Below are 24473 nucleotides of genomic sequence, written 5' to 3' on the forward strand. Positions count from 1 at the left end.
GGCAAAGAAGTGGCAGATGGAGTACAACGTGGGAAAGTGTGAGGTCATGCACTTTGGTAGGAAGAATAGAGGCATGGACTATTTTCTAAATGGGGAGAAAATTCAGAAGTCTGAACTACAAAGAGACTTGAGAGTTCTCGTCCAGGATTCTTTCAAGGTAAATTTGCAAGTTGAGTCAGTAATTAGGAAGGCAAATGCAATGATGGCATTTATTTTGAGAGGACTTGAATATCAAAGCAGGGATGTACTTCTGAGGCTCTATAAGGCTCTGGTCAGACCACAGTTGGAGTATTGTGCACAGTTTTGGGCTCCATATCTCAGGTAGGATGTACTGGCTTTGGAATGTATTCAGAGGAGGTTCATGAGAATAGTCCGAGAAATGAAAGGCTTAACATATGAGGAACCCTTTTGAGGACTCCGGGTTTATACTCGATGGAGTTTAGAAGGATAATGGGGATCTAATTGAAACATACAGAATACTGAATGGCCTGGACAGAGAAGATGTAGGAGAGCCTAGAACCCAAGAGCACAGCCTTAGAGTAAAGGGAAGACCTTTATGGAAAAACTTCTTCAGCTAGATAGTGGTGAATCTATGGAATTCATTGCCATAGAAGGCTGTGGAGGTCACATCATTGAGGATATTTAAGATTGAAATAAGTTCTTGAGTATCAAGGGGATTAAAGGTTATGGGGAGAAAGTGGGAGAATGAGGTTGAGAAACTTACCAGCCATGATTGAATGGCAGAGCAGATTCATTGGGCTGAATGGCCTAATTTCTGCTCCTATGTCTTCTGGTCTTATATCTGTCATAACATATCAGAAAAAAAATATTAAATATGTCTATAAAAATTATTGAATCAAAGATTGAGAATTTCAATTTGCAAATAGACATCGTTAAAGTTCTTTGTTAATCACTGAGCAGCAATTTTCCCAAGAGTTTCAGGCCCTCGGCATCTGGGTCATAAGGGGATTAGAAACCCATCACTGTTGAGAACAATCAGCCAGCTCTGATGTTACCCAGTTGGCTAATCACTGGATTAACGGTAGGCTGCTCTCAAAGTTGCAGAACCTCCAATACTGAAAATACACCAGATTGTCTTTAGATAAGACAGAGTGCTGCCATTTCTTTTTATCAGTGCAGAAGTAATAAACTGAAGGGTCCTCTGTACTGTATGAATCTATAAATAGTGTAAATTGCAGAGGTACTGGCTGTAATTTTTCAATTCCCTTTAGGTATAGTGGAAGTGCTAACTGTCTACAGAATTGTGAATATTGTACTCTTACTCAAGAAAGGATGTAAGGATAAACCCTAAAAATAGAGGGTAAGGCACTTTAACCTTTTTGGAGGGAAAGTTTTGAGAAATTGTGATTTCGAACAAAATTAACTGTCACTTCGACAAAGATGGCTCAGTTAATAGTAGTCAGCACAGATTTGCTAAAGGTAAATTGTGCTTAACTAATTTGAGTTTTTTTGATGAGATAACTGAAAAGGTTAATGAGCATAATATGGTTCATGTATGTGCAAGGATTTTCCAAAATATTCTTGATAAAGTGCCACATTACAGGTTTGTCAGCAATGTTAATGTTTATGCAATAAAAATGACAATACCAGTGCAGATACAAAATTAGTTGGCACAGGAATAAACAAATCAGGGATATGTTGTTGGAGAATCGCTCTTGCAGAAAGCTGGCATAGACATGATGGATAAAATGGCCTCCCCCTCTGCCAAAGAAACCACCCTTTGATTTTATGATTTTTGTGTAACTTTCTAAAATTTTGTAGCTTGCAAATGATATCTGCTGGAAGGTTTTACCTGGGTGCTAGGTCAAGGATGAAAATTCACATGGTACCTATTGGGAAATCACTGCTTAAAATGATATTATACACCTTGCACTGTGGACGACAGCAGCAAAGTTCAAACATCTTTTTCATGAGTTCCTGAAACTTGGAAGTTTCCTAATGAGTGTAGTTCTCTCAGTGGGGGCAAGGATTCTTCCCATTTGGTTCCACACAACCCTCATGTCAATGCACAAGTTAGTCATCTTAACTGACTAAGTAGTGGAAGGCTTGTCAATGTTTTTGACATTGGCTTTCGCTGAATTAAATTAGAGCATAGCTAACATGCTTATATGTAGGATTGGTGTCTGAGTTTAGGCTCAAGCCAAACTCTAGGGAGGTTCTCAAACAAAAGCTAAATACCGTAGGTACTGAAAAACAAAGATAATGTTTCGAGTACACTGACTCATCATCTTGGACTCAAAATGTTAACTCTGTTTCTGACTCTATAGATGCTGCTAGATCTACTCGGTTTCTCCAGCACTTTGCGTTTTCATTTTTTGTATCTGCTGTGCTTTACCTGGCTTGGGATAAGTGTAACCATAAGCACATTAATGTTTCGTGTCAGACAAATAAAATATTTGGCAGCTTGGTTTCTAGATCACAGACAATCAACTTTGTACTTTTATTCATAATATGCCACAAGGGTCTTTGTGGTTTTTGGATTTCCTCCATTCTGTGCAGACATTTTTTGAATAAAACAGTTAGGTAAGTGAAAGATTAACTTATGCCTCAACGTTTTGCTATTTGAAGTTCAAATTCACTTTGCCGATTTGAAATTTTCTAAAAGAGATACGTAACCCCATGGAAAAGGTTTTATACATTTGAGAATACTTGTTCTAAGAGAACCAATGTACTTCATATCAATGGCTCATATCAGCAAAACAAAATAAAACTCAGCTGTTTTTTGACTTGCTTCTTGCAACCTAAAATAAGTTTGCAAATATCTTTGATTCAGATAATTCTTCTTTATAACTAAGTTACTTCAAACAGAATGTTTATAACAAATTATTTATCCACTTCTAGTAGTAGAACTTAAACGGGAAGATCAAGCAATGAGTTGAAAAGCTTTTCCTAATTGTTTCCAGAATAAAATTAGTTTGTTAATTAATGCCATGTTGGGGGAAAAAAATAGTAATTGTCCACTTTAGCTGAGAATAAATGTCAACATAATAATGTCAACACTCAAAGTTAGATTGTCTGTGTGAATGAGGAAAAGAGATTGAAGGGAGATCAGAGCAAAGCTGGTAATTGTGAGTAGAATTATCTGTTCTAATTATTGCTGTTTTTCTCCTCAACAGGGTGTCCTATTCAGTTCATGTCTCCGAGGATTATCCAGGTACTCAGTTCTCTGCAAGTCCTATTAAGAATATGGTCGATATTTGTCACATTTGAATGTCCCTGTATTGGGTTAAGCAGGCTGCTTATATCGTGTGTGCTGATTGGATTTTAATTGAATAGATAGGTCAGTTTGCACAGTTGGGTGGTTTGTGAAGCAAAGAAATACCAAAAGCATTGGTTCAATTCCTGCATCAGCTGAGGTTACCATGTATGTCCTACCTTTTCAACCTTGCCCTTCACCTAAGGTGCGGAGACCTTCAGGTTAAACTCACCACCGGTCAGCTGGAACATTGGCTGTTTTACTTGATTGATGGGTAGACTGATGCGGTCAAATGGAAGATAGACTTCAAGCTGGTGGAAATTACTATAAACTGCTTGCCATGTTAAACTGGTAAACCAAATGTCTGCCTAGATAATTAGTAGGTAAGTGATATATAAACTGACCCAGAGCTGACTTAAATTGAATCTGAGTATTGGAGGACTAAATGGGGAAGACAACCAAATTTTTCATAATGCTTTAAGTGTCCATTTAAGCAAAGAAGTGTTAAACTTCCTTTCACATGACAAGAGAATCTTTTTTCATTTTAGAATGAATCAAAATTGCTAATCCTGGAGAGACACTGTCACCAACAGTAGTACTTTTATAAATCATCATTTACAAAGGATGATCATTAATCTTAAAATCCTTTTGTTTCTTTCTGTCGATCTGTTAGTTCTGTTTTGAGTATAGTCATTAACACAGAATGCTTCAGTTTTCTGACAGTGTTGAGCTCAGTACCGCCTCCAAGCCAGAACTGGTGAAATGAGATCATCAGTAAAAATAGTCACAAACAATCAACAGAAGCTTGGCGAAATGATAAAACCTGTGATATGACTTGGAATTTTAAAGGGAATCTTGTTTCTGCAATACTTTCTGTTCACCTCATTGGTTTATTGAAATATTTCTGAAAACAGTAGCCTACATTGCAGCACCTGAAAGATAATTTAAGTTGTTATACTGAAGTTGAGCTGCAGACATTATTAACAACTCTCATTTGTAGCTTTTGTTTGGGAAGTGCTAGTTGGGCTGATTCTAGGGTCCTTGTGCTGCCTTCAGAAGTGAATATGATTTAAGAATCTCAAAGGCACGGATGGGACCAAAAGGCAATTTTTGATGAGGCAGTTAGCCAGTGGCAGCCTGTGGAAACCTGGTCCAATCCACTATTAAGAGTGGGAGCTGCTGAAATTTGACAATTCCCTGTCACCAGCCACAAATTAGATAAGTAAGGAGGCCAGAAATGTTTGTGCGTTAGAAGACGAGGAGGAGAGCTTGACACAGGAGTGGATTTTGCTGAGGTTATGTCTATTTTGCAGAAAACAGGTTGGAACGTCTGAAATCTTTGCAATTTGCTGCTGGAAGGCTGTCCTGATTTTGAGGGTAGTCATCTAAAGCAACAGCCACCCAAATACTGGATCAAAAATCTCATCAGCACCAGGAAAGTGATCCTGAGGTGTGATTGGTTATCTTTTGCAGCCTGGCAGGTCACCATTGCTGCCATCAGTCCGACTCCTGCATAAACCTGTGAAGCTGGGAAGGCATCATCAAGCAGTGGAGACAGCTTGCCTAACACTCTAGCCCCAATACCACATCCCATTGAAAGTTCAGTCTGTGTTAGCAGATTTAAATACATGTGGTTGCTCAAAGGAGCAGCATGTTGAAAACATAGAAAGAGTGTGAAGCATTGCTCCTGAAAAATGTCTGTTTCTGCAGATAAGGCAACATTTACAGCACAGTGGAAGTATTGCTAGACCAAGTGAGGCAGAGAAGAGAGGTTTGTTTGAGCTACAGGAGAGAATTCTATATTGACAAAAACATCTAATACGACCAGAGAATGTTTTGTGATAGATCCCTCAGTGCCTCCACTTTCAAATCCTAAGCAGAGGAAGCTTTGGAGGTACTGAGCAAGCAGGCCGTAGCTGGAGTCAGATTCAGTAGATTAAGTAGGTGGGTGCCAGCAGAGCTTCAGCCTGATTCACTTCTCACTTTTCCCTGTGCCACTTCCTTGTAAACCTTCTTCTGTACTCAGCATTAGGTAGTTGGAAACTGGATTATGAAAACGTTTTATCATTTGTGAAAGCTTTGTGTTGTCTGTTCCTCTGAAACCTACTGTTCTTCCCTTGTTATATCCTCTTTTAATGTGCCAAACAAAGACATAGAAGAGGAAGAACAACAGAGGCAGCTTCTGCTTTATGCTCTGGCATCAACATCATCACGAGTCACATCACATATTTACTGCGTCACAGTGTTAACTTCTTTTTGCCATAGAGTACCTGTTTTTAGGCAAATTGGGTTGCACAGGAATCATTAGAAATCTTAAAGCTCAAGGTAATACTAATTTGCACATAAGCCCATTGCGATTTGTCTTATCATGATTTTACTCTCCAGCATACAGCAGATTGGCTAGAGAAGTCCATTATGTATATCTGCAGCCCTCTATTTTATTTCACTGTAATGCCATGCATCCTGAAATATCTGGCAGGGCCAGACCAATCTGAAGTGGATACCTATATGATAGGCTGTGCTATGACTGTAGATTTTTTTGTGAGTGGATGATGACATACTATGTATTTATTGTTCGCCCCTTAGTTTTCTAAGCCACGTCAGAGGACAGGTTTGAGTTAATCATATTGAGAAATTGGAGTTGCACTGTAGTTTAGAAGAACTTTCTGAAACATGATATTTTTACCTTGACAGCGTAGATGTAGAGATGTTCTTTCTCCTTTTGAGAGTGTCATTGACCAGAGGCCATAATCTCAGAATAAGGGGTTACCCATTTAAAACAGATGAGAAGCAATTTCATCTGAGAGTAGTGTATCTGTGGAATTCTTATTGCAGAGGCCTGTAGAAGTTGGGTTGATTACGTATATTGAAGGCTAAAAGAGATTAATGTTTAATCAGTGAGTGAATCAAGGGTTATAGGGATAAGGCAGTAAAGTGGAATTGAGGATTATTATCTCAGCCACAATCTCACTGAATGACAGAGCAGACTTAATTAATCAAATGGCCTACTTCTGTTCCTACATTTTATGCTTTGTTGTCCAGTTTCATTCCCTGAAGGAAATTAGTGAATTAGTCTGTCTTTAAATCTAAGAAATTAATGGTCAGTTTCTTTTTATTTCCCATTATTTCATTTCAACTATTTTCAAAGTGCAATGATAGGATTTAAATCCATTGGATTAATTCAAGCTCCTGGACCAATGCAATAATATAACCACATTGCTCCTGTTCTTTGATCAAATTGGTGTCATCCTATCACCTACCCAACTACCTTCCCCTCACCCCCACCCTCCTATTTATCTCTCAGCAACACCCCCCTCCCCCACCATTCTTGATGAAGGGCTTATGCCCGAAATGTCAACTCTCCACCTCGGATGCTGCCTGACCTGTTGTGCTTTTCCAGTGCCACACATTTCATCATAGTAGGTGACCAGACGACAGAGATTTAACCATTGCAGCCTTCAGGTGCAAGGAAATCTGGGAAGCTGTCTTTACAGTTTCCATAATGCCTGTACAGATTGGACATGGGGTGTTATCCTCAAGTATTGAATTTTCTGCCTCGGAACAAATTTATTGCTGAAAATCGATGCATGAAAACATGGCCAGAAATATTTCCAATGTTTGTAATTTCACCAAGACACAGCACTAAGGCATTCGAGAACCTGAATGGAATAACCTAAGAAATTGGCAGCTGTGCAACTTGCATAAAGGTTTGAAAAGATCTCATACGTGCAACCTTTAAATCATCCACCTCATTCTCAGGTGGGTCACTGTAACTTTCTGCTGGCAGTGCATTGCAGTGTTATTCTCTCGCCTATATTCCTGATTGTTGCAAATTGCAGTCTCAGCTTGCAGTGGTGTGGCTTGTTTTCTATCTACAGTTGGGACAGTTCCCACAGTACCAGTTACAGCAGACAAACAACTGTGTGCATATCAGACTGAGTAAGCTCTATTGACTCGAAGTTGAAATTTGTATTTCTGACCACAAGACACTTACCAGTAGCTCGAGAAGGTTCATACAAAATACCAATGGGAAAGCATTATTGCACACAGTAGAATCAGTGAGAAGTATATCTGTGACCAGAAAAATAGTTTTCAGGGCTCAGCTATGCTGTTGTCAAAGTGCCAGACTCAACTCTGTGATCGTATGTGTGCCTCTTTGGAACTGAGAACAGAATCAAAACTGACACTTCAGTATTAAGGTGGTAAAGAGCTGGGAATTTGTGTTGCAGGCGTTTCGTCCCCTGTCTAGGTGACATCCTCAGTGCTTGGGAGCCTCCTGTGAAGCGCTTCTGTGATCTTTCCTCCAGCATTTGTAGTGGTTTGAATCTGCCGCTTCCGGTTGTCAGTTCCAGCTGTCCGCTGCAGTGGCCGGTATATTGGGTCCAGGTCGATGTGCTTGTTGATTGAATCAGTGGATGAGTGCCATGCATCTAGGAATTCTCTGGCTGTTCTCTGTTTGGCTTGTCCTATAATTGTAGTGTTGTCCCAGTCAAACTCATGTTGCTTGTCATCTGAGTGTGTGGCTACTAAGGATACCTGGTCGTGTCGTTTCATGGCTAGTTGGTGTTCATGGATGCAGATTGTTAGCTGTCTTCCTGTTTGTCCTATGTAATGTTTTGTGCAGTCCTTGCATGGGATTTTGTATACTACGTCGGTTTTGGAATCAGAGGAAGAAAAGGACAACCAACTCCCATTCCTAGACATGATGGTACAGAGACACTGAACGGAGAATTCACCACAAAGGTATACAGGAAAGTCACACACACAGACCAAGTCCTGAACTACGAAAGCAACCACCCCAACACACACAAAAGAAGTTGCATCAAGACACTGTTCAAAAGGGCCACAACACACTGCAGTACACCAGAACTGCAAAAAGAGGAAGAAGAACACCTCTACAATGTATTTGCCAAAAACGGATACCCGCGCAATTTCATCAATAGATGCCTAAGGGAAAGACAATGGAATGAGGACATGTCACAACCCAAAGGACTAGCCACTGTACCATACATCAAGAACATTTCTGAACTGACAGCCAGACTACTACAACCACTAGGACTTATAACAGCACACAAACTAACAGCCACTCTTAGACAACAACTCACCAGGACATAGGACCCGATACCCAGTATGAGCAAAACCAATATAGTGTACAAAATCCCATGCAAGGACTGCACAAAACACTACATAGGACAAACAGGAAGGCAGCTAACAATCTGCATCCATGAACACCAACTAGCCACGAAACGACACGACCAGCTATCCTTAGTAGCCACACATGCAGATGACAAGCAACATGAATTTGACTGGGACAACACTACTATTATAGGACAAGCCAAACAGAGAACAGCCAGGGAATTCCTAGAGGCATGGCACTCATCTACAGATTCAATCAACAAGCACATCGACCTGGACCCAATATACCGGCCACTGCATTGGACAGCTGGAACTGGCAACTGGAAGCGGCAGATTCAAACCACTACAAATGCTGGAGGAAAGATCACAGAAGCGCTTCACAGGAGGCTCCCAAGCACTGAGGATGTCACCTAGACAGGGGACGAAACGCCTGCAACACAAATTCCCAGCTCGGTGAACAGGACCAGAACAACGAGCACCCGAGCTACAAACTTTGAAGGTGGTAAAGAATATCATGCAAGTTCTTATCTGTCAACTGGCTTTTCCTGATATTTCCCAAAGCAATGATTTTTGGCAGCTTGCCATCCCCAAAGACATCCTGTTGCCAAAGTCAGGGCTTCCATTTGTGGCAACACTAATATTTAACGAGACTATGGTGTTTCCACGTTTGGTTAATTTGGGTGAAAAGGGTTGTCATTCCTGACTTTATAGTTATCTGCATTGGAATGATAAGAATTGATTGACTGGTCCTGATGAAGTGTGATTAGCATTATATCTGTCACACAATGGACTTGCACTGGAAGTAGATGTATAGCTTAGGCCATGAAGCGAAACTAAATTGGTTTAATTAAAATGTTAGATTAAATCTATTGGAACCCATCATCACCTTGAAGCATCAGATCTCAACAGAAGCTTGTTACATCACCGTACGTTATTTTAAGGACTTGAGCTTTCTGGGCATGTCTAAAGAATATAGTTTACTTTGTGCAGTTAACTGAATGACTTATCACTGTTGAATGACCATTTAAATGGGAAATGGGATTAGTTTCAAATTGTTAATGATAGTCATTGCAAGAGGAGAGTGCTGAGAATTCTTTTAAAAAATCCTGGGGACAATTTTCTTGATACATTGCCCTTTCCTCCCACGTCACCTGATTTGGTTATTTTGACTGATCCACCACCCGACAGCATTTTCCCAGTGAAATCTCCTTTGCAGCAGAAGACTCTCGCACTCTGTCTCCCAAGGTGGCAGTGAGGAGGTGAGGACATGGGGCGGAGAGATTGCTTCAATGAAACTCCAAGCTGTGAAAGCTTTGGTTTGGTTACACTGAGGAGCTGAGTGCCCGGCCATTCTTGGTTATGGACATTGAAGTCCCTCACCCAGAGTACAGTCTGTGTTCTTGCCATCCTTAATAGTTCTTCTAAGTGTTGCTCAGCCTAGAAGACTGATTCAGTAGCTGAGGGAGAGAATCCAGAAGTCAGAGTGCACAATTAAGTATACCCTTGTGGTACTGTTGAGCACTAAGATGTAGTTTTAAAGACTGAAATTTTAGGTAAGTGTAAAGCTTCTTGAGCATTTTGAGAGTTCACATTTCAATTTTGTGAGCACCATTCAAATTTAATTTGAATTTTTAATTTGAATATAATTGAATACAATTATAAAGTGTTAAATACTTCTTATGATTAAACTAACCTAAAACAGTCTTGGAATCTATTTTGTGCATCAACCATAATCTCACTATTCCTGACAGCTGTGTGCCTGCAAATAGACAGGAAATGAGGTCTCATTCTTGACACTTTGATAATGACTATTTTTATTGTATTTTCTTTGTTTCCTTTTTGCATTTGTCTTCTCTTATATTCCATTCAGACCCAAAACATGTTCAGTAAATGATGCCACTGTCCTCAAAGAGGGCTTTTTCTATTGCTCAGTATCTCATGTCTTCTGTTGAGTCTAGTGTCCAAAGGGTAATTGAAACTAAATCCATGAGCCTTTAATGTTGGAATGACCATATTTAGAAATATCAGAGTCCTTTGCTCTTAATAATCAAGATTTAGCTAATGCATTACATTTCCTCCATCTTAATCCCTTTAAGCATTTATATATTAATAACTATAACTGTGCTAAACTTGGCATTTTTCAACCATTTCTGGGAGCACAGTAGCTTGATTTGAGAACAAAGTGATCCAGATTATTAAAACCCATTTCAAAAACACCTCTGAATATTGAAACACAATTGAATGATTAAACTTGGTTTCTCATATTAAAACATAATGAATTAGATCATTTCATGGCTACTGCAAACTAATGGATCTAACCCCCAGAAGGAACTATGACCTTAAACTAATGGAAAAGAGTTTTGGTGGAATGTAGTCCAGGTGACAATGGAAAGTGGATGGAAACATCTTGCTGCCATCTTTGATAAAGAACAACCATATTAAATTGTTATCAGGCACTTAAGTGGCTAACAGCTGGTCTCCCTGCAGACCCCAAAGATGAAAACCGTGCCCCCAGGGAGCTGTTAATTCAAACAAAAGCCAACATTACATCTATTAGAGGCTGAAGATCAGCAAAGGACCCAGGTCACAGACAAATAGGTGTGTGCAGTGAGGGGGAGTCTGAAGAAAGAACAAAGGGAGTGTCAGCAAATCTCCCCTCTCCAATTCTGGATCTCAGTCAGGCACTGAGAGCTTTTATTTGAAAGGACCCTTTAAGGGAACCCACAAGCAAATATGAAGGGTTGTGTTTTTGGGCTCACTACTTGGTGACTACCTCACCTGCCAACAAAGAAGGGATGCGGCCCCAAGTGGGCATTCATTGTACTAATTGCCCACTTAAAAACCCCAAATGTTGAGGTGGGAAGGCTGTCCACAAGCCACTTGCTCCAGTCTTAATCTGAAAAGAGATGGAAGGCAGCAGTTTCCATTGGCTAAATAGTGATGTTGCCACAGGCCCAGAGAGGGAATGGCTTCTTATTGTGCAGTGATAGCGAGAGCCAAAAAACTTGGGTTCAAGTCCAACCTTATTTCGAGGTTGTTATAACATCTCTGAACAAGTTGGTTTGAGAATTTATCGTCCCAGAGGACCCCAGTACTGCTCTGAGAGATGACCAGTGGTGAGTTTGACTTGAGACACCACCATGTTTTAGGAAAGGTTGAGAAGGTAGGACTTTCATGGTAACCTCAGCTTGTATGAAAATTGAACCTGCACTGTTGGCATTATTTTGCATCACAAACTAGCCATCCAGCCAACTGACTATGCCCAATTAGGTTCCCCTGGCTCCAAAATCATCTGGGAAGCAGGGTGGTAGGTGCATCATTTATTTCATCTTTTTATTTGATTGATTTAATTCATAGAAATGATTTTTCTCCTAATCTCTGCAATTGTTTTAATTGCATTTTATTACGATGAACAAAACACACTTACTTGGAACCTTGAATTGACGTTACATCCGAGTGGTTTAGTAATATAATCACTAACTTTTTTCCATAGGCATTAAGTGTGGCAAAAAAAAATTGAGAGAAAGTGCTGATGGGTGATGAATTTGAGTATTATGATCATGGATACATGAAACAAAACATCAAGGGACTGAACTGACTTTGATTGTTTAAAACAATAACAAACTTATCCAAGTTAACTTTAGATGTTGGTGTCACGGTGACCTGAGTTTTAGTGTAAACCAGACATGGGTTCAAAAAGTATCATGACCTGATTAAGTATTGTGCATAAAGTATCACAATGATGAAAGGGGAGGGGAAGTAGGAATACTTGATTCAGCAATCTAAAACCTGCCCACCTTCATGTGCCACATATTCATCTGCCCTATTATCCCAGTTTTGTACTTGCTAGCATGTAGCATGAGGAGTAATCTGGTGATTACGACCTTTGGAGGTCCTGCTCTTTAGTACTTGACAAAGTAATGCCCTCGTTAGCTTCACAAATGGAGAAGCTATTTGTAAGCAGGACCTCGGGGATGTCCGTAGTACCTGCCTGATTTTCTTTGACTACACGGTGGTCACCTTCTTTCCTCCAGTCCATTGTAAGTATGCTATCCACCTAATTTAGTCTCACAGGTCAGTGTCTCTGGCCATCACTCAAGTTCCAAATCAGAACCTTAAGTTTCTGCAGTTAGGACCACACCCTCCAAACATGACCATTTACGCACCAATAAGGTCCATGACTTGCCACATATACCAGCTCAGATTGAGCTGTCATTGCCTGCCTTAACTTGAACTCAGGCTTTGTGAGTCTAATTTGCTCAGTTTTCCAATTACTTACTTGTGAGTGGCACGGTGGCACAGTAGTTAGCACTGCTGCCTCACAGTGCCAGAGACCTGGGTTCAATTCCCACCTCAGGCAACTGTCTGTGTGGAGTTTGCACATTGTCTGCGTGGGTTTCCTCCAGGTGCTCCGGTTTCCTCCCACAGTCCAAAGATGTGCAGGTTAGGTGAATTGGCCATGCTAAATGCCTGTAATGTTAGGTGTAGGGGAATGGGTCTGGGTGAGTCACTCTTTGGAGGGTCGGTGTGGATTTGTTGGGCCAAAGGTCCTGTTTCCACACTAAGTAATCTAATTTTAATATTACAGAAACTCTTTTTACTTTAATTTTAACTCTTTCACTTATTCCCTGATTTTTTAATTTATCTGTGGTGCTTCTCAGTTAATCCTTTATCCTCTCAGCTCTTGATCTGTTCCAACTGATCAGGGAAAGTAGTTTAGAAAAACAAAACAGTAAGGGGGGGATATAAACAACTCTGTCCTGAACGTTACCTGATTCCCACACTCCACTCACTGCTGGTTGTACTGAACCCTTATTTTAAATACATTGTGCCTCAGCTGCTGGAAGAATTTGTTGAAACCAGATTAACTGTTAGCTCCAATTAACAATCCAAGCTACAGCAGCCACACCCACTGAGAGATTGATTTTACTCTCCTGAGCCCTAAGAGACTGAACTGTCTACCCTTTTGGTTTATTAACCTATTTTCATAATTAACCTATTCAGAGGTGTGATTACACACCTCTGGAGCAGGTGGGACTTACTCAGGCCTCCTGGTCCAGAGGTAGGACCATTGCCACTGCACCACAAGAGTGCCCCGTGTTCACCCTTTAGAATTAAATATCAGCTGGTCAGGAGAGTTATCAAAGAACTAGCAGCAATTGATGCTTGAGTCTCACATAAGAGATTAGCTCTTAAATTCTTACACTTATCAAACTGCCAACTTGCTCTCACCACTGGTCACACTCTGTGGGTTTCTCTGCACTGCACCATGAAATGTCCAATCAAGTAACTCAGCTACACCAATCTACTATAAAAGTTGTAGAGGAATACAATGGTCAGATCACCTAATCTCAATCCTGTGCGTGACAATAGTTTGGGCAGCCCAGTTGACCTTGTAAGTTCCAGCACTCAAACAGGGCGATGGCCGAGTGGTATTATTGCTGAACTGTTAATTCAGAGACCCAGATAATGTTTTGAGGATTAGGGTTTAAATCCAGTTATGGCAGATGATGGAATTGAATTTAATAAAAGTCTGGAATTAAGAGCCTAATGCTGATCATTAATCCAATGTCGATGGGTTGGAAAAACCCATCTGATTCACTCATGTCCTTTAGGGAAGGAAATTGCCATCCCTATCTAGTCTGGCCTACATGTGACTCCAGATCCATAGCAACAATGTGGTTGACTCTTAGCTGCCCTCTGGGTTACTAGGGATGGGTAATAAATGCTGCCTGGCCAGTGACACCCTCATCCTGCGCACAACATTTAAAAAAAATGTTGTGTGTAGTTCTGCCAAAATTGGGATACTTATCCCAGAAATTAATCAAACTATAGCCTGATGTAGAATTTTGCCCTCTCAGTCAACATCCCCCGTTCCATCACCTTTCCTGGGTATGACTTCCCACGAGGAGGTTGAACAGTTCATCCACTACACTAACACCTTCCACCCCGACCTCAAATTCACCTGGACAGTCTCGGACTCCTCCCTCCCCTTCCTAGACCTTTCTGTTTCTATCTCAGGCGACCGAATCAACACGGACATCTACTACAAACCAACCGACTCCCACAGCTACCTGGACTACACCTCCTCCCATCCTGCCCCCTGTAAAAACGCCATCCCATTCTCCCAATTCCTTCGTCTCCGCCGCATCTGCTCCCAGGAGGACCAGTTCAAAATACGCACAACACAGACGGCCTCCTTCTTCAAGGACCGCAATTTCCCCCCCGACATGGTCGACGGTGCCCTCCACCGCATCTCCTCCACTTCCCGCTCCCCCGCCCTTGAGCCCCGCCCCTCCAACCGCCACCAGGACAGAACCCCACTGGTCCTCACCAGGACAGAACCCCACTGGTCCTCACCAGGACAGAACCCCACTGGTCCTCACCAGGACAGAACCCCACTGGTCCTCACCAGGACAGAACCCCACTGGTCCTCACCAGGACAGAACCCCACTGGTCCTCACCAGGACAGAACCCCACTGGTCCTCACCAGGACAGAACCCCACTGGTCCTCACCAGGACAGAACCCCACTGGTCCTCACCAGGACAGAACCCCACTGGTCCTCACCAGGACAGAACCCCACTGGTCCACACCTACCACCCCACCAATCTCCATGTACAGCGCATCATCCGCCGTCACTTCCGCCACCTCCAAACAGACCCCAGCACCAAGGATATATTCCCCTCCCCTCCCCTATCAGCCTGCCGTAGAGACCACTCCCACCGCGACTCCCTTGTCAGATCCACACCCCCCACCGACCCAACCTCCACTCCCGGCACCTTCCCTTGCAACCGCAGGAGGTGCAACACTTGCGCCCACACCTCCCCCCTCACTTCTCTCCAAGGCCCCAAGGGAAACTTCCATATCCGCCACAGATTCACCTGCACCTCCACCCACATCATCTACTGCATCCGCTGCAGCCGGTGTGGCCTCCTCTATATTGGGGAGACAGGCCGCCTACTTGCGGAGCGATTCAGAGAGCACCTCTGGGCCACCCGGACGAACCAACCCAACCATGCTGTGCTGTTCCAGCAATAAAGTTTCAACTTTGATCTCCAGCATCTGCAGACCTCACTTTCTCCTCTTCCCACCAGTCAGAAAGACCTGCCAGAGATGATGTGACAGTTGTGTATATGTAGAGGGTAATTTGAGCTGGCCTCCACATTGACTGCAGACCCAGTGACGTCTCATGGAATATAGAATGAGGAAGCCTATTGCTGCTGAATCCCTCCCTCACCCGAGAGAGGTGTGTAATCACACCTCTGAATAGGTTAATTATAAAAATTATGTTGAACATAATGAAGATCCTTGAGGCCTGAAGGACACAGAAGCCAAACTGAGTTTGTAGCAGGCAATGAGAGAATGAACAAAAGGGAGCATCCTGTTTCTCAAATGCCCTGATCAATCTGCCTGCTCCAAATGCACTTGTCCCTGCTAGTATTGATAGGAGTGACCACTGCACAGCGTTCACAGAAACGGCGCTCTCTTCACACACCATGTTTGTGGAATAAGCACTATGTAGATGAGATATGTTCAAAACAGCACAAAATTAAGCATCAAAAACACTGGATCAGCAACAGTGGTAGAAATATATTCTATCCCAATATGAAACCTCAAGCCCAGCATATCTCCCATTGTACCATTACCATTGAATCAGGGGTGAAGCATATTTTTGAAATCATACTAAATTCCTACGTAAGAATTTAGGAGAGCATGTCAGGAACAGCAACAGTCATGCTGGAAAATTAGCTGCCAGCTTGGTGAAATGACAACATAGGATTCTCTGCAAAGTGAACAGCACAAAGAACATACTGTAGTTAGAGCTAAACAATTCACAACCAATGGATTGGATCAGAGCTTTGCATCCCTGCCACATCCTGTGGTGAATGATAGTTTATAATTGAACAATTAATGGGGAGAGTGGTTCATGATGCCCCATGAACATCTTGTTCAAACTTGCCAATTACTATCACATCAGTCGAATTTCAACCATCAACGAATTGATGGAAGATGCTATTGTCAATGTTATCAAGTTCAGTTGCTCACTGATGCTAAGTACCAAGACCACTCAGCTTCAAATCTCATTGCAGCCTTTGTTGAAATGTGAAAAAAAAGAGCTGAACTGCAAAGCAAGGTGAAGTTGAATAACTGCCCATCCAACAGATTTACCTATTCTTCCACATTATCTACTGTGTCTGTTGCTCCTGATGTGGTCTCCTCCACATTGGGGAGACAAGACACCAACTTGTGGAATGTTTCAGAGAACATCTCTGGGACACACGCACGAAACAACCCCACCACCCCATGGCTGAACACTTTAACACCCCCTCCCACTCTGCCAATGACATGCCAAGTCCTGGACCCCCTTTACTGCCAAACCCTAACCATCTGATGCCTGGAGGAAGAACACCTCATCTTCTGTTCTTAGGACACTCCAACCACACGGGATCAATGTGGACTTCACTTGTTTCCTCATTTCCCCTCCCCCCACTTTATCCCAGATCCAACCTTTCCACTCGGTGCCACCCTCTTGAACTATCCTACCTGTCCATTCTCCTTCCCATCTATCCGTTCCATCCTCCTCTCCGACCTATCACCTTCACCCCCACCTTCGTCTACCTATTGCATTTCCAGCTACCTTCCCACCAGCCCCACCCTCCTTCCATTTATCTCTCTGTCCCCTTGGGTCACAAACCTCATTCCCGATGAAGAACTTATGCTCAAAACGTCGACTGTTCTGCTCCTCGGATGCTGCCTGACCGGCTGTGCTTTTCCGGCACTGCACTCATCGACTCTGATCCCAGCATCTGCAGTCCTCACTTTCTCCTAACTGCCTATTATATTAAGCCAATGCATGGTATATAGCATCATGGATCTCTGATAATAAATTCAATGAGAGTTGAAGGAATCTTTTGCCCTGAAGATGCTTGTGATTGCCAGAGGCCAATCAGCAGGTTAATACACTTGGTCCAACCATCTTTAATTGCTTTATCAATGGTCTTCCCTTCTTCATAAAGTCAGAAGTGCAGCTGGTTGTGCAATCAGCAGCAATGTTCAGTTCCATCCTCAATTCAGAATAAAACAATCCATATCTTCTTGCAGCCAGAGGGCAACATTCTGGCGTATACTGCCAAGTATCAAGCATGGTATATGTTGCCCAATTCCCAGGCAATTACTATCTCCAACAAGAGGAACCATCTCCCCATGATATTTAATGACACAACAGTAGTGTAATGAGACATCAGCTGAGTGTATCATTATAATTATGTAATCATGATGTCAACGGTGCTTGATTGTGGAGAGACAGCTGGAAGGAAGCAGAAATTCTCCATGAGTCTGTGACAATATGTGTATCAACAATACGGTCAGTAAAGAGGTTTAAGGAAAATGCCTTGGACTTAAGAAGCAGTACTTGGGAGATTAAAACTAGGTAGGCCCCATACATGCAATAAAACACACACACACAGACAAAAACAGCAGATGCATGGGAAAATCACCACCTGCAAGCCTCACACCATCCTGGCTGTGAACTATATCGACATTCCTTCAGTGTCACTGGATCAGAATCTTGGAGATCCCTTCCGAACAGCACTGTGGATGTACCTACACATATGGATTGCATCAGTTCAAGAAGGTAGCTGGTTGGCACCTTCTCAAGAGCAGTTAGAAATGGACAATAAATGCTGGCCCAGGCAGCAATGCTCACATCCTATGAAAGAACAAAATATCTTTGTTTGCATGTCAAGCTACCAAATGATATCTATTGCAACAACTTGTATTTATTAACTGTCTCGGTGGATACGTTTTTTCACAACAAAAATTAATGCTGTGTCAAATAAAGAACTATAATCAAGTTTAATCAAAAACTTGCAAAAAGAATGGAAAGCGTTTGAGTGATGTGCTGGGCTCTTTGTGTTCACATTAGCTGCTAAAATTTTGCCTGAGGGCTTGGTCACTGTCATTTGTTCAAAAAGAAATGTGTCCGATAAAAGCAAGCATTTTTCTTTTCAACATAAAGAGCAGCCTTGAGACTGTTACTGATTATCCTATTTGTTTCAGCAGCATTCCATTAACTTAATACCTTAGAAACTACTAGAAATAAAATTCCAGTGTTGAATAGGATGTTTGTAAATATATTGAGGTGTTTTGTGGGTTAATAATTGGAGATGCTATGTCATAGTAGCCTTTTTTATAACATTCAAATGCTGCATAGCACTTGAAAAGAGACTTCACATGTTGCGTGAAACATAGTGTGCAGAGGCCTATGGATGTCTGATGGGCTATGGTGTAATCTGTGGTAGAATCATGAGGGACGCCTGGCGGGAACTATCTCAACAACAAAAGTGTCTTACTCTTCTTTTACACTTTTGCTGATCAATAAGTTGTGTTCCTTGTTCAGCAGGAATAGGTTGCCATTTAGAGTCATAGAGCCTAAAGGGGATTACTGCTTGTTACACATCTTTATGAATGGAACAACTCACCTCATTCACATTCCAACTCCTATCTTACCAAACAAATCAGTCAAGTTAGACATTGAGAAATCTCAACATCGGAATCACATTGGGGACCTGACCTGACCTGGACCTCAGGTTGCTGTTTGCTATGATGGACCTTCATTTAACTTAGCACCAAAAGCTTCCCATGGCATGATCCATAGGCACCAGCTGCATACATCCCTCATTGTCGTGGGCATCTCACATTTACTGCCACCTCATTACTGTGATAGCACCATCTGGTATGTGGTTATTGAGATGAATTTGCTAAAGTATGACGTGACTCCTGCTAGCCTTGTGGTGAGACTGCCTCCAAAGTATCCAATGCAACATGCACTTCACCAAATAAAGGTAAGACACAGCCCTGTACAATTGCTTCCTGAACTGTGGTTTCTTAGTTTCATTCTGACATTTGTTACGACCATGTGCAGTTGCTGTCCTGACAACTGACCTCTTTTGTGAAAAATTTTCACATTTTTACTGCTGTCTATTAGTGGGCGGTTGTGAGCAGTAAAAGAATATTAGATGTTGTTGACATGAACATCACCTCCTAGCATGTCAAAACCATTGCGTTTTCTCCTATTAGCATTGAAGGATTGCGAAAACATGAACTCGGTGTAAAAGCCACCGGAAAGCACATGTGGTTCAACAGTTGCTGAACAGCCACACTTGTCTGTGGTTTCATGGATGAAGCTATGTCACTGCATTTAATTACATTGTTGTTCTGAGTCCTTTGTGATGCTCTTTTCATTACCTGCTTTTTTAATGTGGTTTAATTTGTTGTTGGGTGATACCATGTTCTCATGTACAGATATGATGAAACAAGCAGTAACACTGGAGTAAGAGTTGGCAAATGTCCAAAAGGCAACTGTTGGGACAGTACTTTTTTTTTACTGTGTCTTTTTTGCAGCCTGTCTTAGCAACTACAGCATGCTTATTCTGAGGTATCAAGAGGCTTGTGTGTTAGATCCTGGTGCTATTACTATTAAACTGTACGAAAAAATAGGCTTCTGTATAAGTTACCAGAATATAGCCAATAATGTGTAAGCCAGCTAATGTACACTATTGTCTGTCTTCCTCTTTCTCTGGATCTCAAGTGAATTGCATACACTATGTGTCTTTTGTATTTTCCCTATAATTACAAGAAAGGACCTAGTCAGCTCTATTGGCTCTTCCAATCAGAAAAGAAATGTGCATGGTCTGGAGATTTGGGATACTACAAAGAAAGTAATTGCATCAAAGAAGTAGCTATGGTCCATAGAAAGATAGGAACAGGAATAGGCCACTCAGCTTTTGGAGCCTCCTGCACCATTCAGTAGGATCATAACTGATCATCTGAGTACTCTGTTCCTGCTTTCTCTCTATACTATTTGATCCCTTAATCCTTAGAAACTGATCTAAGTCCTTTGTGGAAGCATGCAATGTTTTGACCTCAGTCACTTTTTCTATGGCAGAAAATTCTACAGACCCACTAATCTCTGGGCGAAGACATTTATCCTAATCTCAGTTCCAAATGGCCTACCCTGTACATTTAAACCATGACTTCTGATCTTGGACTCCCTGGTCATTGGGAATATCTTTCCTGCATTGACCCTGTCTAGTCATAGTTATAAGTTTCTGAGATATCCTCTCATTTTACTAAACAACTGCCTCAGGAGGCGAAGGAAATTCAGCATGACCGTAAGGACTCTTGCTAATTTTTATAGATGCACCATAGAAAGCTTTCTATCTGCATGCATCATAGCTTGGTATGGCAATTGCTATGCCCAGGACCTTAACTACAGAGGGTTGTGAACATAGCCTAGTCCAGTACGCAAGCCAACCTTCCATCCATTGACTCCATCTACACTTCTTGCCTTAGGAAGGTAGCCAACATCATCAAAGATCCCACCCAACCCAGTTATAAACTCTTCTGACCTCTTCTTTCTGGCAGAAGATACAAGAGCTTAAACAGATTTAAAAACAGCTTCTTCTCCACTGTTATTAAACTTCTGAATGGACCTCTCAAATTTAAAATTTGAAGGTTGATCTTGCTCTTTGTGCACCTTCTCTGCAGCCATAATATTGTATTCTTCGTTCTGCTCTATTACTCTAACGTACAGTCGGGTCTGCTATGCGAATTGGCTTTAACACGATTGAAGGACTTAGACCATTATTTGTAGAATGCAAACCTTCCTTACCTGTATTGGCTATAACAGGATTCTGGCCCTATTAGTTTAAATGGCATGGCTATTGCACGATTTTCAGATATCGTGAGATCGCACGAGAACAGAACTATCACGTTATATCAGAACCGACTGTACTTTGTGTGTATGATTTGCCTGGACCGCAAGCAAAACAAAACTTTTCACTGTACCTAGGTATATGTGACAATAATAAATCAAATCCAAACAAATCAAAATCCAATTAATATAGTCCCAAATGAACCAGTCTGTCTTCATACATCAGTCCTGCCATTGTAGGGATCATTGTGCATTTGAATTCAATAAAAACAAATCTGGAACTACATGTCTAATAATGACCATGAATCCACTGTTGATTGTCAGAAAAACCCTTTCGCTTCACTAATGTCCTTCAGGGAAGTAAATGCCATCCTTACCTGGTCTGGTCTGCATGTGACTCCAGACCCACAGTAGTGTGGTTGACTCTTAACTGTCCTCCAGGCAATTAGAGATGGTCAATAAATGCTGCCTAGCTGGTGATGCCCTCATCCTGTGAATGAATAAAGAAAAAAATGAAGCAATGACAAGGTATACAAGATTAATATCTTCTCCAAAGCATGTCACGAGATAAAAAATCCTCCAAAATAGATCAGAAACAAGGCCAACCATCCTTGAGCAGAATATTAATCATTCTTCTCAGTTCAAAGAATATGTTGTAGGGAATTTGTGAACTGTTCAGAGTCTATATTTGAAGTCCTAGACTTGGGCAGAGAATGGGGGCTAGTGAGAAAAATATAGAAATATAATGTGTTAACTATCAGAGTGGGATCGGGGAAATATTCGTGGAGACGTTCTGAAAGAGTTATTGGACGTTACATTTGTTCCACAGAATTTGATGTCACACGTAGTGTTTTAGGAGATGTGGAGTTCTGTACTCGCCTTTGTAGGGAACAGATGGATTCTGTACTATTTCCAAGAATGCTCTGAATTATTAATAATGTAGTTGTACTTATTGCACAATAAAATATCTTGTTAATTATAATAATGACCACTTCTTTGAGTTTTGAATCATTAGTATTCTGTCCTCTAATACTGGTGAGCTGATCCAGAGATTGATAAATTCTTGATCTCGCAAGGAATTAAGGGCTGTGGGATTTGAAATATCCATCAGCCATGATTAAATGGTGGAGTGGACTCAATGGGCCGAATGGCCTTACTTCCACTCCTATATCTTAAGGTCTTATGGTCAACTCTAAACTATGATGAGGAGATAGCAGAATTGGACTGGGGTGGACTAGGTCAAAAATCAAACGACACCAGGTTATAGTCCAACAGGTTTATGTGAAATTGCAAGCTTTCAGAGCTCAGCTCCTTCCACAGGAATGGCATAGCTGGTGTCGTTTGACTTTTGATACTGATAAATTGGACACATCCTAGATACTAGATAAATGAAGGAGGATTCTGACAGTGAACTACTTTAAGTAATACATACCCTGTGCCTCATTCTTGGAGAGTTGGCAGGTACTATGTGGTACAAACAGTGGCACTAAGGGCAAATAACAGGGCCAACTTAAATTTATCAATTTTTAGACAATAATGTGCCATGCCTTTAATCTCCCAATGTTTTAGCTGCACTGCATCAAATTTTTGTACTTTGTTCTCTTTTTCTCTCTATTAGAAATTCTTTAAACTGTATGTATAAATGGTTACGTTTGTCTGTCTGTCAATGCCATCATTCAAGACCCCAAATACTACAATGTTCTGTCTGATTCATCAGTTCATACCTCCAGCGAGGTTCGTTTTTATATTCAGTCATGGAATGTAGGCATCACTAGCTGGGCCAGCATTTATTGCCCATCCTTTGCTACCCTTGAGAAGGTGATGGTGAGCTGCCTTCTTGAACTACTGCAGGCAATGTGCTGTAGGTTGACCTACAGTGCCCTTAGGAAGCGAATTCCAGGATTTTGGCCCACGAACAGTGAAGGTATAGTGATATATTTCCAAGTCAGAATGGTGAATGATGACAGGAACTTGCAGGTGATGGTATTGCCATGTATCTGTTTTCCTTGTCATTTTTAGGTGGAAGTAGTCATGGGATTGGAAGGTGCTGTCTAAGGATCTTTGGTGAATTTCCATAGAACATCTTGTAGATCGTGTACATGGCTGCTATTGAACATCAGTGGTGGAGGGAGTGTATGTTTGTAGATGTGGCATGTGCCAATCAAGTGATTGCTTTGTCCTGAGTGGTGTCAAGCGTATTGACTGTTGTTGGAGCTACATCCATCCAGGCAAATGGAGAGTACTCCTATCAAACTTCTGCCAAGACTTGTGTTTTCTAGATGTTGAAAAGGCTTTGGGGAGTCAGGAGGTGAGTTACTTCAGGCAGTATTTCAAGACTTTGACCTGCTTTTGCAGGCATTGTGTTTATGTGACGAGTTCAGTTGAGTTTCTGGTCAATGGCAGCCCCAAGATATTGGTACTGAGGGATTCAGTGATGATTACATCATTGAATGTCAAAGGACAGTGGTTAGATTGTCTTTTAATGGAGATTTGATTTGATTTATTTTTGTCACATATAATGAAAAGTATTGTTTAATGTGCAATCCAGGCAAATCATATCTTACATAAGTACATCAGAGTAATAGATCAGAATGCAGAATATAGTGTTACAGTTACAGAGAGGATGCAGAGAAAGATCAACTCCAGTAGATGAGGTCCATACAAGAATCTGATAACAGCAGAGAAGAAGCTGTTCTTAAAGCTGTTGGTATGTATTTTCAAACTTCTGCCTGACAGAAGGGGGTAGAAAAGAGATCGTCATTGCCTCAAATTTGTGTGGCATGTTTGTTACTTGTCACTTGTCAGCTCAAGCTTGGAAATTGTCCAAACCTTGTTGCATTTGAACATGGACTGCTTCAGTATCTGAGAAGTTGTGAACAATGCTGATGATGTTCACAAATCGCTAATCATCAACGAATATCCCCATTTCTGACCTTATGACGGAGGGAAGGTCATTGATTAAGCAGCTGAAGATAGTTGAGCCTTGGACACTACCCGAGGAACTCCAGCAGAGATGTCCTGGAGCTCAGGTGACTGACTTCTAACAACAGTCCTCAGCAGAGGCCTCACCTTCATTCCCCTACGCTCTCGGATCAACGAGTTCAACATGCGGCGTGACATCGAACAATTCTTCCGCCGCCTTCGCCTCCGCGCCTACTTCTTCAACCAAGATTCTCGCCCACCCTCTGACGACCTCTTCTCCCGCCTCCAACACACCCCATCCACCTGGACACCCCGAGCTGGCCTCTTACCCGCCCTCGATCTCTTCATAGCCAACTGCCGCCGCGACATTAACCACCTCAACTTCTCCACCCTCTCATCCACTCCAACCTCTCACCCTCGGAACGTGCAGCCCTCCACTCCCTCCGTTCCAACCCCAACCTCACTATCAAACCAGCAGACAA

General features: G+C 41.8%; 1 protein-coding gene across 1 annotated transcript in view; it reads left to right on the forward strand.

Annotated features, from left to right (window-relative positions):
- Nucleotides 1-24473, forward strand: part of parp8 (poly (ADP-ribose) polymerase family, member 8) — a 361099-nt gene that overhangs the window by 98343 nt on the left and 238283 nt on the right. The window contains exon 3 of the mRNA XM_043688244.1: nucleotides 3138-3175. Coding sequence (XP_043544179.1) covers nucleotides 3138-3175 — 38 coding nt within the window. The remainder of the gene's footprint in view (nucleotides 1-3137; nucleotides 3176-24473) is intronic.

Source organism: Chiloscyllium plagiosum, chromosome 1, assembly GCF_004010195.1.
Source record: "Chiloscyllium plagiosum isolate BGI_BamShark_2017 chromosome 1, ASM401019v2, whole genome shotgun sequence".
Classification (NCBI taxonomy): Eukaryota; Metazoa; Chordata; class Chondrichthyes; order Orectolobiformes; family Hemiscylliidae; genus Chiloscyllium; species Chiloscyllium plagiosum.